The 14,509-nt window shown below is 43.5% G+C and overlaps 2 protein-coding genes and 1 long non-coding RNA gene across 3 annotated transcripts; 2 read left to right on the top strand and 1 right to left on the bottom strand.

The window, feature by feature from the left end:
• Positions 1-306: 306 nt before the first annotated feature.
• On the top strand, positions 307-6,781 carry LOC134180079 (uncharacterized). Its single transcript, XM_062647158.1, has 6 exons — positions 307-483; positions 540-560; positions 4,520-4,657; positions 4,720-4,809; positions 6,433-6,567; positions 6,642-6,781. Exons 1-6 carry the CDS (start codon positions 331-333, stop codon positions 6,726-6,728), a joined length of 624 nt encoding a protein of 207 aa, XP_062503142.1. The 5' UTR covers positions 307-330; the 3' UTR covers positions 6,729-6,781.
• LOC134180081 (uncharacterized) lies at positions 6,765-7,255 on the bottom strand. Its single transcript, XR_009969934.1, has 2 exons — positions 7,094-7,255; positions 6,765-7,035 (listed from the first exon to the last, which is right to left on the bottom strand). It is a non-coding gene; the product is annotated as an uncharacterized LOC134180081 (long non-coding RNA).
• Positions 7,252-8,345, top strand: LOC134180080 (cyclic AMP-dependent transcription factor ATF-3-like). Its single transcript, XM_062647159.1, has 2 exons — positions 7,252-7,393; positions 7,550-8,345. Exons 1-2 carry the CDS (start codon positions 7,343-7,345, stop codon positions 8,087-8,089), a joined length of 591 nt encoding a protein of 196 aa, XP_062503143.1. The 5' UTR covers positions 7,252-7,342; the 3' UTR covers positions 8,090-8,345.
• Positions 8,346-14,509: the final 6,164 nt, after the last annotated feature.

Below are 14,509 nucleotides of genomic sequence, written 5' to 3'. Positions count from 1 at the left end.
CTTGATCTCTAGACGACAAACATTCAAAAGCAACATCGCAGCCAGCGTACCTTGGAAATTATTGGCGCTGGAGACTAGCTAGAGTCAAGGTTGCTAAGTCTTCGATCATCTACTGATGAGTAATTAGCACAAGAAAGATCGATATAGAAAAGCAAACGACAGAACAAAAGAAGAAAAACAAACTATTTGGCCATATCTATGTATATAGTAGCTATTTACAACTACAAGTTGCAACAGTTTTACAGTGTGACGTGCCAGTCCTTGTTCTAAGTCATTGTTCTAAGTTGTTAACGTGCGTTAATTAAGTCTATTGACGGATGTAGTCTAGTGATGTCCGTCGAGGCAGACTCTCAAGATTTCGTGCAAGATGCGAAAGATCGCCAGGCTCTAAACGATGCATTGGATATCAAAGAGAAAGAGTTGACAGCAGCTAGGAGCCGCAATTACGATCTTACAAAAGAAATCGAAGCTCTGCGAGAACAAGTAGAATATCTAATTACTGTGGAGCCTAAACAAAATGAGATTACAATGTTTCTTAGGTTGCAAAGCTTCAAGAACAGGTACATCCATGTAGCGTATGTTTACTTTGCATGTTGTTATGGTAACAATAATTTCTAGTACAGTACGTACCTCCTTGACCTTTTTGTGTTGTTGCTATGTCAATATATAACAATACATAATTATATAATCTTCAAATGGCACATTCCTATATCCTATACATGTATATTCCAGGTGTGTGTGTCTGTGTGTGTGTGTGTGTGTGTGTGTGTGTGTGTGTGTGTGTGTGTGTGTGTGTGTGTGTGTGTGTGTGTGTGTGTGTGTGTGTGTGACAAATGCTTCTGTCGACTCAGGAGTATAAATAAGTACCTGGTCATTGACTGGGGTGGACATGCATGATGCTGGCTTGGCAGTAACATCATGCAGCAGATGGGTACATGTGGGCCTGGGTGTCCAGACCCAGAGCTGCGCCATAGTCAGTGCCCCTGAATGACTCCAGCCAACCTCTAGGTGGATTGTAGCGCTGGCCCTAAGCCTCCACGTAGCGAATGGAGCTCTAGAGGCAGAGGAGCTATCTTCGCAACTGACCTTAAGGTCGACTTTGAATGATGTGGAGGGCTTGACATTGTCCATTTTGTGTACGTGTGTGTGTGTGTGTGTGTGTGTGTGTGTGTGTGTGTGTGTGTGTGTGTGTGTGTGTGTGTGTGTGTGTGTGATCTGTAGCTCAATTGTTAGAGAGTCATATTTGGAGAATGAAAACATTGGGGACTTTCAGATTGCAAGGTCATGAGTGGCTCAGGCATGATACTCCATTGGGCAAGAAATTTACACACAAATGTCTCTCTCAACTCAAGAGGACAAATGTTACACATACATACCTGGTCTTTGACTGGGGGCAGACATACCGCTGGCTTCAGCAACATACGGGTAACATATGGGCACAGGTGAGATGTTGTACTCATGCCCAATGTGTTATGCCATGGTCAGTGCTCCTGGATAACTCTGGCCAAGCTTCAGGATGTTAGTCGGCACAGGCCCATTAGACTCCGCTTAACACATTAGAGGCTCGTTCCTAGGAACGGGGGAGCTATCGTTGAAATACCGATGGGCTTAACATTTGTCATTGTGTGTGTGTGTGTGTGTGTGTGTGCACGCGCACGTGTGTGTTGGGGTGCACATAATTTCGGAACTTGTGTGGGTGAGTGTTTGCCCTGCTTAAGTAATTAAAAACAAAATCTAGGATCTACTATAGATGTAAAAGGTGTTCTAACTAGAAATTTTGTCGGCCAACAATAATGACGATATGCATTAGATGACGTCATATTTGACATCATGTATTTGATTGTTGAGATTGGTTTCATCAGGGGTGTAGCGTGGCATGGGCTAGACCGGGCTGTAGCCCATGATTTGTAGGCGTGGTCATAAAAATTGTGGCCTGTAAATACGTGTGAGGACCAAAGCTGTATATAGTATACACCACCCTTTTTCCAGTCTCGATCTGCCACTGATTCTACCTTATCAATTAGAAACTAATAAAGTAGGAGTGTCCATAAAAAGTAGGCGTGTCCCATAGCATCTTGAAGGTTAGCCCCCCATTTCTAGAGGTCACTCTATACCCCTGGTTTCACAACCATTGAATAACTTAAGGTTCACAATATGTGCCATTCAGTTGACAGCAACAAGCAGCAAGCCGTTCGTCAGAAATACACAGAAGCAGAAAGATTGTGAAACAGCAAACTCCAAATGTGAGCGGCAGGCTGCTGAGGATAGGCTAGTGTTCTATCTCTGCAAAACCCACATGCTGCCGTTGAACTCACATTGGTACATTTATTCAGGATATCCTTTGCTTTTGTGCATTCACACTGTACTATTCGAGTCCATACTAGCTAAGTATACTACACTATAATTTGCCTCCGCAGAAGTAAAATCAAAGCCAGATTCAGAAACTAGAGTGCAAGTGGCATCATTGTATGGGTACTGTAATTTTCACGCCTTGGGAGCCAGACAAAGGACATCAACAATGTATTTGTGAACAGAGACTGTGGTGCAGCAACACGTTCGTGCGGCAGACATTGGCAGCCAGTGGCTTTCTGTGCCGCATCCATGAAATGAATGACACATATTGTGAACCAAGCTTTAGGCATGGTCACAACCATGTAAATATGACTTAAAGTATTTTATGTGATAAGTAGTGACTTCATATCAATATTCACCTCTATGTAGCACTACTGTTAAGCCTGGTTCATAATATGTACCCTTCACTTCAGCAGCACACCATGGAAATTAAGCCACTGGCTGCTGACGTCTGTCACACCAACATGTTGCAGTGCTGTAGTCTCTGTTCACAAATAACATTTTGGCTACGGTGACCTTTGTCTGGCTCCGGAGGCGTAGTAATTACAGCACTCGGCTAAACTTACCCACTTGATTTCATGGTAGATTATGTGGCAGCATGCAGTTTTTGTAGTTATAGAACCCTTTAAACCCTATTCTCATTGGCACGCTGCTCACATTTGGAGCTTTCTGATTTTGCTGCACAGCATCTGTTCACAATGTTTCTGTTTATTTCTGATGAGTAGCATGTTGCTTGTTGTCGCTCAGCTGAATGGCGTATATGTGAACCAGACTCTAGGAGCTACATTGGTTGACAGAGGAAACTCTTTATGTTTGTCTAGTTCTAGTGCCATATGGGGTCAGCCAAGTGACCTTAGTATACAACTAATGCTATAGCAGTACTTCCTTATGTACCTCCATTGTGTGCGGCATAGTGCAACATAGCTAGCTAATAGTCAGTCACTTGTTGGTACTGTTTAGGCTTACTATATCCACGTAATTCAAAAATCTGCATATATTTTTGCTGTCTTTTGGGCCTTGAGAATGATCTTGGTATGGGTTTTAGAGACTACAACCATGTGGCTTTGCAATTTTGTTATCTATTAAAAACCTCTTCTTGTTTTCTAAGTTGTAAACAAGAAAACCAAGAATGAATGCATATCAAAACAGTTTAGTTACAATAGGTGGAGTTGTGTTCTATTGAGTGTAATCACATGCTTTGAGTAGACAAGGATAAGATAAGCAAAACTGAACCATTTAATTAAATGTGTAAATTAATGTACAGTTGCAAGTTATATATTTAGATAGATAATTATATTATATTTTCAATGGCATGCTTAATGCATGTCAACGCATAACCAGTAAACAATATTTCCAACAACTGAGTCTCTACTATTTAGAGCTAAACATTCTAGAATTAGACTTCTAGCATTAAAAGCCAAAGCTTGACAGAAAGCTGTTGATAAAGAACGTTAGCGTTTTACTAGCAGTTTGGCAACAATGAAATGCCTCTTCCTTGCAATTATCTTTGATATGTGCATGCTGTGAGGATGGCATGGACCAAAAGTCTTAACAACAAGTGGTTCAAATAAACTTCCAGTAGCTTTAACCATGTCTTCATGACAGATGTCCACCTCCAAACTCTATTACGTATCTCTGAATATGCTACAAATATACAACAGCCTAACAAGAATCTAAAGAAAAAAAAAGTCTATCTATGTTGCAAGTGTAGCAGTTGTTTTATGCTTTAGTCCCAGGACCTGCCTAGCCTCGTACCCAGGCCTTCATGGATAGTGATGAGGTCCTGAGTACGAGCCTAGCCTCACCCTGAGTTCTTCCTCCCTAGGAGTTCAACTCTGGGAGGTAGATGCACTACTAAAAGTCCGAGATGTACAACCAAAACATACAGTCAGCCGTTTCCTGCAGTGATCACCTTTATCCGACAAAATGTGGGCAAAGCAGCTCTAGTTAAATCATTGCTACTCTGCTAACTTGTACACAGATGATTTCGACAGGAGCGGAATTGACTGGACTATGCTAAGCCTGTCTAGTTCCTGTTGGAACTATTGCCAGGTTCTAGGTCAGGTCATGTGTTGAAGTCTTGGTTGAATGTGTCGTCATGTTAATTTCTACATAATGGCTGAAGTACATAATGCAATTAATGCGTGGTTACTGTTCGTTACTGTAGAAAATAAGAAGACAGAAGCCAAAGTTTAGGGCAAAGGGGAAGCAAAAAAAGAATATTCAGTCACCTGCTATAATTGATGAAGAAGGAGCAGGAAGTCAGAACAAAGTTGCAGAACAGGATCCTGAACAGTTTTATGCAGTTGGATATTAATTGTACATGTCACTGTTTTTTGTCTTACTTTAATTATGATTGTTTCACAGGTGATTGCTGCACGTTTTCCTCAACTGTACATATCCAGTGTTGTTGAGGCTGAGAAGAAATTTGCTGAGGCTGATCTGAATGGTGATGGGGTATAAATGGCAATCTGCGAGCCACTAGTCTACAGCAGACTATCACCCGCATTCCAGAGTAATATCATATTTATTGCCCAAGTACCGTCTATTACATGAGTCGCAGGCGTGCAATAGATGGTGAGAGGCAAGAAATATGATATCCATATTGCTCTGGAATGGGGGTGATAACTGTTGTAGTTACTGGCACGCGGCCTCTCCCCAATGAGCGTTTGAGCTAGTAGACTGTCATGTAGTCAGCATTTCTGGTTTAACTGGCAACAGTTTCGACTATTTAGTCAGAGATGGCTTAATTTTGTCCGCTGCACTTGACTGACTGAGACAATATTTTTCTTTTCTCATTTGACTTGTTAGCTTATTGGTGAAGTTTTGCAGTTTGCATAAGATGTCCTAGGGTGCGTTTCTTTAATTAACTCCACAACCTAATCTGGTTGAGCTCACCCAAACTCCACAAATTAATCCAGCGAAAAGTTCAATTAGTTTGTGTGGAGATAGGCGTGGCCAATTAGTACATGCGTGTGGAAATGAAGCCAAGCAGTCAGCAGCAACAGATCCGTGTCTTCAAACAACAAAACAAACACAGAAGCTGCAAATGCAGCCATAGACATGCCAAAGGACAAGATCGCACTACTAACTCAATGTGCATGTTTCTTTATTCCATGCTAAACCATTCCAGTGGAATACTTCCGGTTAATCCAGTAGAGCTCAACCGGATTAGCTTGTGGAGATTAAAGAAATGCACCCCTAGTTGTTTGTGGAGGTGTTGAGGTTCAAGATCAATATCACAATCAGTTCCATGCAGTGTGTGCATGCAATAACTGTGGAAGCGGGCAGCTAGTAACTACCGTATGGGTATAACTACGGTTATGTGTGCAGTTATGTGCAATAACTACGGTATGTGTGCAATAACTAAACTATGTGGGAATACTATTACTGCACAGTCTACGAGAGTGCTCATTGGGTAGGGGCCATGCCAGTAACTAATTAAGACATATAGAACAATACAGCAAAAAGTCTAGGTCGTCTGCCTACATGTACATGTATTTGTCTGTCTGTTAAAGTTCATTTAGTACGGCTCTACACTAAATAAATATACACATACAATGTACACAATAGACTAGACAGAAGGGACAGAAGGGACTTGTGGTCCCATGCAGTCTCTAATTGTTTATGACTGTCCTTTGAGGCTGAAACCTCAGGAACACACCTGCATTGCACAGTTGCAGCTGCATAGTGCAAACCTCTACCTCCAATTGTTCTTAAACTCATCTCTGGATCTTTTGATCTGTCTGTCTGCCCTGTTTGGTCTCCCAAAGTCATCTCTGGAATGGTTAGACAAATTATCGAAATAGGATTCTGCCTTCTTGTCCCATCTGCTGAATGTTCCAAGACTAGTGGAACAACTCTCAGACACAATTAACCCACCGGGATGTTTTCTTTTTCATAGTAGGTCAACTTCCTGTGTGTCTGTTTGTCTGTCTGGCTGTCAATACATTATGTCGTAATATATTTGAAACATGACTCTAGCAACAAACAAAATGTAACTACGAGTTGATCTGTCTGTCTGTTGGCTGCATGAATTCCAGTATGCAATGAAATCTTGATAAGTGCATGCATTTGTAGACTATTGATTGTCAGGAACTGGAGGCAATTCTTGACAAGAGTGGGTGTCTGTTTACCTCAGTACAAGTGAAGGAAATCCTGTCATCAATAGACATTGATCACAATGAGTCAATTGACTTACTTGAGTGCCTGGAGGTACGTATGGTTTTCACTAGTACTTGTGGTCACATGATCGAATCCCAATGACCTGTACGTTTCTTTCCTTAAAGGTATTGTATAGATTACAAGGCAACAGAACAACCAAAGTCCCGCAGCACCTGGCTCAGAGAGGAAGCAGTATGTGTAGTCTGCAATGAGACGACCGCTAGCCCTGCTGCTGGTGTACCCAGTAGTACAGAAACTGTCCAGACTTTATTTAGCATAGTGTGTAAATATAGTTGACAATTTGCAAGCAAGAACTCTACAGTACTAGTCTATCTAGACACTTGTCGGTCTGCAGCTGGCAATGTTGTCGGAGCTCCATGGGAGTTACCGCGTTGTTGATAGCAGAATACAATACAGGTCATCCGATCAACCGTGTGTCAGAGGTCATAGGGCAAGATCTACAAGCAATTTCTGCGAACAGAGCGAGGTCGATTGATGAGGGGCTAAACCGCTGCAATTCTAAAGACAAAATTTGGACATAGAACTACATCTACTATTCGGACATGATTCGACGTACCGGCTTCTCTTCAGATTACAGGGTCGAGGCGAAGGTGGTCCATGAGATATTTTTAGAAGGTTACATCATCCTAGATGCCAGTCCACGAATCACGTGTTAGCTACGCCCCTACCTCTATATAATGAGCTGCGTCGAAGCAACTGGCACACACAACCGACGGAAACAGGTGTCGACAACCGTGTGCACTTTCTGTAGGACACAATCTTGTGATTCGGACGTATTCTCTGGTGTTCACAAACAAAAGAGAAAATGAGTTTCGTCGAACGTTCAGCTCTAGACGCCGTCGTTTCATCTATCGAGGTGAGTCACGTGCTGGATACGTTGCAATATTACCAAGTAAGGTATTGCTTGGCTAAAAACGTACTGTTATACATGAACAATGCACTTCCGGTGTGTGCATCCGCATCCTTCTCTAGCGAGTACAGGCGTAATTGATATTTAGTTTCTGTCATGCAGGCTGCAAGATTTCTTAGCGGCGATGTCGTCTATCCTCTAGCGACCATGTGCACTTACTCGCCCTCCTACAATTTCACTGTCAACGGCAAAGACCTTTTGAGGAGCGTTCTTGCTTCACGAGGCGTTACCTACACTGAACCAGAGCCAAAGAGGCAAAAAGAGAATCCAACTCCCGAGGAGCTGGAGAAACGACAGCTCAGACGAGAAAAGAACAAGGTTGCGGCGGCCAAGTGTCGCAACAAGCGAAAGGCACAGTCTGCTTACGTACACGATCGGCATACAGAATTGGAAAAGACGAACACGGAATTGCGGTATCAACTGGACACTCTTCATCAGGAAATTCGTGACTTAGAGGAAATGTTGAAGCGTCACCCTTGTATTCTGTCCGACACCCAGCGAGCGGCACTAGAACGTGAAATCGAAAGTGACTTTGATGAAGGCTTCCAAGTTGAAACGATTGCAGACAGCAGCAGCGGCAGTGCCGTAGCTACGCCAACCAGCTTCAACACGAGTAGTGGTGACGAGGAGGAGTATGAATAGCGTATTGTTACTGCTTGCTGTTGCGGAGCAACGGCGAACTAAATTTAGACTTATCGTGGTCTGGCACCATGTTCTATTTATTTAGTATAGCTATTTATAGGAAACTGCGGGAACAGTTGATTTGAAACTCCACAAAGGACAAATCCTTGTAGGGCTTTTTGTTTCATAATAGTGGTTTGACTGCTGGTTCAGTTATTTTGGCTGCTGGTTCAGTTTGTGATAATTAATCAATATGAATTTGTCACATTGAAGCCTACTCACTTGCTCAGAGTGAATACAGGTCTGCAAATTTGTGGACTTCTGAACAACCACATTTGCAATGTGGTCACATTTAGTACGACTGCCTAAACTGTAGAAAGCTCTAGGCACTTGGAAAACTGGAACCATTACATAAATCAGAGGCGTCGCTCAATAGGAGCCTGGGTGGGCCAGGCCCCCCAATATTAGTAGGCGTGGCCGTCTAGACAATTGACAATAGACAATAATCCTAGCGCTATCCCCCCCCCAATTTTGGACGTTCAGCGACGCCTCTGCATAAATACATACCTACTAGATAACTCGTTGTGCCGTATCCTCCGGTTGGTGAGTAACACGTCCAACAAAGCTTTCAGACCGTCTACTGAAACGCCGAGTCCTAGCTAGACAATATGTATTTGTTGAAACTCTAGCTGTCATGGAAGTAAACATGCAAACTTCCTAGTAGTAGTCTAAATTATCTCTAGAGGCCTGGTATAGGTAGTCGTCGTTTTGCGATCGTAAGCAAGACATTTGGAATGTACAGTCTAGGTATGCACTCAGTTCCGTTGTAACGACAGTGGTATGGTATTTACTGACATAGAAATTGACATCGGCAAACATTGACTATCAACAGTGTTAGATGCAGCACAGTGTAGTAAGTAAAGGATTGATTGTAGTATGGGATGTGTAAATAGTTGACTGTAGGTGGCATTCAGCTAATAAAGGTGTTTCTAGTTGTCAAGTACACACACAATCCCTAGCTACAATACAAAAAGATGGGCGACGGAAGTTCATGAAGCTTTTTCGTCGCCGTTTGCTCACTTAAACGAATCGTTCTTAGACTCATCTGTAGTTGGACAAGGAAACGATTTTTTAAGGTAGGTCTTATCATGAAACGTGGTCGTGGGGAGAAGAGCTCGATGGAGAGTCACATAGGACCACGCCCCTTCTGTTGTGCGACCCGGATTAGAAGCCTCGCTACGCTCAGCAATTAGTGTTAGGGTTTGGCTAAGGTTGAATCGGCGCTACACGGGTTTGGTAGGCCGAGGCCAGCAATATTGACCTAATTATTTTCAATGGTAAGCAAGATCGAAAACTGGTCTCTTCCCTTAAGTCATAATTGAACGTGCACCCCTGCTAGACTCCTACCCAAACAAAAAGTACGTGCTAAAAACACGTGGAGCGCGTGCGAGGAGAGACTGGGTACGTGTACCAGCTGCAGCCTCAGAGCCTTCTATAGAGGCTCTGCCCTGCCTGTTTCTAGGTGAGGCCTTCGGCGCTACGTAGTACTCAGTTTCAGGTCGCGCTGATATACCCAGTCAACATACAATTTCCACTGAAGTTTGTCAATCAGATGTTATCCCTATCTATTTATAGATTAAGATTAATATAATCCTATATAGTAGATTAAGATGCTGATATATTTATCTCTCCAATCTGAATTGAAGCATCTGAGATATTCGACGTCTTGCCTAACTGATTGGCAATTGGTAGGAAATTAGATTTCTGACAATTCAAGGTTATCAAGTTATCAAACCATTCAGAAACACCTGATCACTTGCTGAATTTCCAATCGAGAGAAGACAAGTTTAGCTAGCGGGAAGCCAGTTTTCAACGTCGGTGTCGTCTGCTCAACGTTGTTTTATAGGCACAAATCGACTTCAAGTAAATTGGATGGCAGATAACGTGATTTATAATTACTATGCATTGTGGCTAAACATAAATTTTTAATTTTCTTGCAATTTTTTTGGGTGCGGGTGCATTACAATACCTGGATTGCATCTCAATATTTACACTATTGCGTGCACTGCATGCATCAAATTGTGTGCTATATTTTGCAAATTTATTTGTATTTTAACTTTAAAATGATATGAAATTAATTAATAATACAATTAGAAATGTGTAAAGTACTCCGGTATCTTATTAATTCTATTTCACAACTACTACTAAACTAAAGTATATTCTCGTGCGCTGGTAGATTGGTGGACTACTTCTGACGTCGATCACGTGCTCAACCAGGGGCGTTCTCCCGCACTCTAAACCTTCCAACGCAAAGACATCATCGTATTCGGCAACGAAATCTTTCACTTTCTGCGGTTCATCGTTGTCGAGTTCGATTTCCTTAATTAAACTCCATTTTCCCAACAATTACGACGACGCGTCTCCCCGTCATCAGGTTTCCTCTAGCTAGAAGCTCCCGCCACCGCAATGGTCTCGTTTCCCTGAACTCCCGTTTCCGACAGCGTATTCTCTAGACCACCTGACATTGTTGAGCGTTACCAACCAAAGAGTTACACTTATTGCTAGTGTATTAGACCGATCGCCATTTGTCAAAGAACGCGCTAGGTTGCGACGAAGTGTCATAGGGAATTTGACATCCCCTGTTTGTTGTACCCCCGAGCCGTATTCACTAGGGAATTTGATATCTCCGAGCCATATTCTCTGAGGATGTGAGGCACCCCTCTTGGCATCCCTTGGGGAATTTGGTATCCTCTATCCATCATGTAGGTAAATGATCAGTCGGCCGACGAACTACCGGTGCACTTTCAAGAAGTAATTGTGCGATGATGCTAGACGATCATGTGCCACTATGCTGCAGAATTCACGAACTTTCGGTGATGTCATTGTTTTTAGTACGAAACACCGACTAGCCCATGCCGTACGTATATACACAAGTTCTCGTACAAGATAAATCCAGTGCCGTCTAGCTGTGTCTGTGTCTGGATTGTCTCTCATCATTTTCAATTAGTTCTACCATTCTAAGAAGTGTTGCAGAAACCGAGAGAAGCATATTACACGATCTGAACTGTAGCAAGTCTAGGTAGAAGAAGTGACGTCTGCCGGCTGTGCGTAGGCTGTATGTTGATCTTTGCGTCATCATCTAGGTTAGATGGTGTCTGGTATTAGAATGACATCACCATGAGGTCGTGGACTCTGTTGCACTGGCACATGACCGTATATCGTCGCCTCGCTATGGCTCATTTTAAGTTCACGGGTATAGTTCGTCGGCCAACTGATCGTCTAGCTACATGATGCATTACGACCCAACGCACATATATATATATTTGTGTGTGTGTGTGTGTGTGTGTGTGTGTGTGTGTGTGTGTGTGTGTGTGTGTGTGTGTATATATATATATATATATATATATATATATATATATATATGGACGGCTAATCAATTGTAGCTCTGAACACACGATGTTATGTTCAACAGCAGAGAGGAGGCGTTGACTGTGGTGTGTTTGCTATTGCATTTGCTGTACATTTAGCTCTAGGAGATGATGTAGCAAGCCTGAAATTCGATCAACCACGAATGAGGGAGCATCTGTACAAATGCTTGCATCAGAAGAAAATGACAGGTTTTCCGCAATGCGCCCAAACAACTGCTAGACGCACTCCTAGACTTCGCCGTACCTACATAAAAATTTGCCGCAACTGTTTGATGCCAGAAGAATGCGATGATACCGTGCGGTGTCAAAATTGTGAGGACTGGTTTCACATTGGTTGTCTTCAACATGATCTACCACAACAAAGTGACAAATGGCGCTGTGACAACTGTTTGTAAGAACGCTGTAACTGCAGTAGACGATATAGAGTCAATTGCTTTAACGAAGTTAACTAAAATAGATGTTTTCAGTCGAATATTTAATTTGACAACAAACATGCAATTTGTAACATGTCAATTTGTTAGAAATTTAGCACAAAAACGCAGACTGTAAAATAGAGTTTAGAATGTCACATTTTTAGATGTGCGAATTCTCATAATAAGTACGGCGCAGGAATGTCAAATTCTCTAAAAAATACGGCTCGAGAGATGCCAAATTCCCTAGGAAATACTGCTCGGGGGATGCCAAATTCCCTAGAAAATATGGCTCGGGGATGCAAAATTCCCTAGAAAATACGGATTGGGATGTCAAATTCTCTAGAAAATACCGCTCGGGCATGCCAAATTCCCTAGGAAATGCGACTCGGAAATGCCAAATTTCCTGGGATTCTAAATTCCCTAGGATATACGGTTCGGGTATGCAAAATGTCCCGAAGGGATACCAAATTCCCTAGTGAATATGGCTCGGGGATACCAAATTCCCGGGGATGCCAAATTCCCTATGACACCGGCCCTTTCTCCACTTCGATAACCATGTCCATACAATTCATCTTCTCCACCTCTTCGTTCTGTTTGAATACGGCCAACTGACCTCGTAGCTACTCTCCGTCCAATTTGACCCGCGCCGGCCCAAACGGCATACAACTTGAGGGGAAATCCGACATTCGGTAATTAAGTGCACTCCAGTAGTACTAGACGGAGGTTTTAAGATTTGACTGAAGAAGTCAGTTGTAACAACTGCAGCGCCTAGATAGCTTGAGCTCCCAGAAGACACTGTCCTTCGGCATTTCGTTGGACATATACACGGGAACTTCAGCGACTCTTGTCGCCAGCTTCCCACCGGAATAAAAGATAATTTTAGACTGGGATCTCCCTCTGGTTGAAATCAATCAATTTCGTCTAACGGCCTCCTTTCTCTCTGTTTTGGGTCAATCTGAAAAACCACGTCCTTCGCGATAATACTGACATCCGACCCCGTGTCCAGGAAAGCCTCTACAACTACATCACCAAGGGTGACTTTAGCAACTGGGCGGATGGGATTGCCCCTACTGGTTGAGTTCCCATCTCCGGCAGTGCCTGTGGTAGTCCCTTAGATTGAACTATCTCTTTTTTCCCTGCCCTCTCCTCATTTTGGCTATAGGTTCGCAACTCTAACATAGGTTACGTTCTCCTCTGATACTGGGAAGTCGGACGCGTAGTGATTCGCTTTGCATGGCCATGGATATCAAACATCGAATTTGGAACTTCTTTTTGTCGCCCCGGTCTCGTTCTTCTCCCTTTTACTCTTGTTTCCAGTCCCATCGTTGGAGCTAGGCCTTCTAGTAGCTTTAGTCATTTTTCAGGCGACTAGGCTTTCCGTAACTGACTTGCCTAAGCTGGCCCGATCCACCGCTTCAATCTGACGAGCTTGCAATGGAACATCCTGATATGACTCTGCAGAGTGTGGCAACCACCTCTTGACGTTGTCTAGTAGTCCTGTCTTGAACGCTCCCTTTAGCTAGCAGACTGCATGACGCGAGTCTTGCAATCGATGTGACAGTCACCGTACCATGCTGTTGTGGAAGAGCCGCTGTTTCTCGCAAGCATGATCTGCAACCAATTAATTAACTCCTCTATCAGCTGTTCCAGCCTATGGAAGTCAGCCTTGCTTGTGTTCTGTCAATCGTACCGGCTGCATAATCTGCAACCAAGCATCCCTCGCCGAATCGTAGATCTTCCAATTACTGTATCTTTGGTAACGACTCGTATGCCTGTAACGATCTTTCATTCAGTCGCACTTCACACTGTAGCTGCCTCATTTCTCCAGTCCAGCCTGCCAGTGTCGAATGTCATTCAATTTCGCGGACGAAGTCTCGCGCAAAATCCTCATTATTTACCTGGTCACTCCGATAAGCCTCCAAACGTGACAACTGAAATGCTATTGCAATAGACGCCCACTCAGGTAACAGCTCGCCAGATGCCCTCCCGTATGCATCTTCAGTACCTGCTGAGCGTACTCCCCGAGATCCACTCCGCGACCCTAGTATAGCTTGATTTGACTCTCCAGGAAAGTCTCTCTCCGCAGTAACCCTTTGCTGGGCAGCGATCCTGTTCCCTGGTAACAAATTTACTGTCGCGTTTGCACGTGGCACTTCACAAAATTAAAAAACAATTGCACCTGCAACTGGCTCTTCACGCGCCTGACGAACAGTGACGCCTGTACGTGGCTCCTCAAATTGACACTTAGTTGAGCTCAGACGCGTCTGCTTCTGCGTTTCTCAACAATTCGCTGCTGAGGTGCCAATTCTCGTCCGAAAGTAAACGAATTGTGTCATCCAGCTTCTCCCGAGCCAGGCGCGTAGCCGGCATAGGGCACAAGGGGCCAGTGCACCCCAAATTTTGAGCTAGGTTTTTGTCCATACGGCCCGATTGTGCACGTGTACGTGTGCTACGTACTCTGAACGTTGGAGGTAACCGAGACGTCTGTTTAGACTCCTCCTACGGACCCACCCACCGCACGTACGGGGTATAGATGAAACAGGTAGACCTGGTTGCTCGTGCACCCCTTGAAGAAGGGTCCTGCTACGTCACTACGAGTA

Source organism: Corticium candelabrum, chromosome 5 (genome assembly GCF_963422355.1).
Source record: "Corticium candelabrum chromosome 5, ooCorCand1.1, whole genome shotgun sequence".
Taxonomy (NCBI): domain Eukaryota; kingdom Metazoa; phylum Porifera; class Homoscleromorpha; order Homosclerophorida; family Plakinidae; genus Corticium; species Corticium candelabrum.
This window is presented reverse-complemented; position numbering and strand designations above follow the sequence as displayed.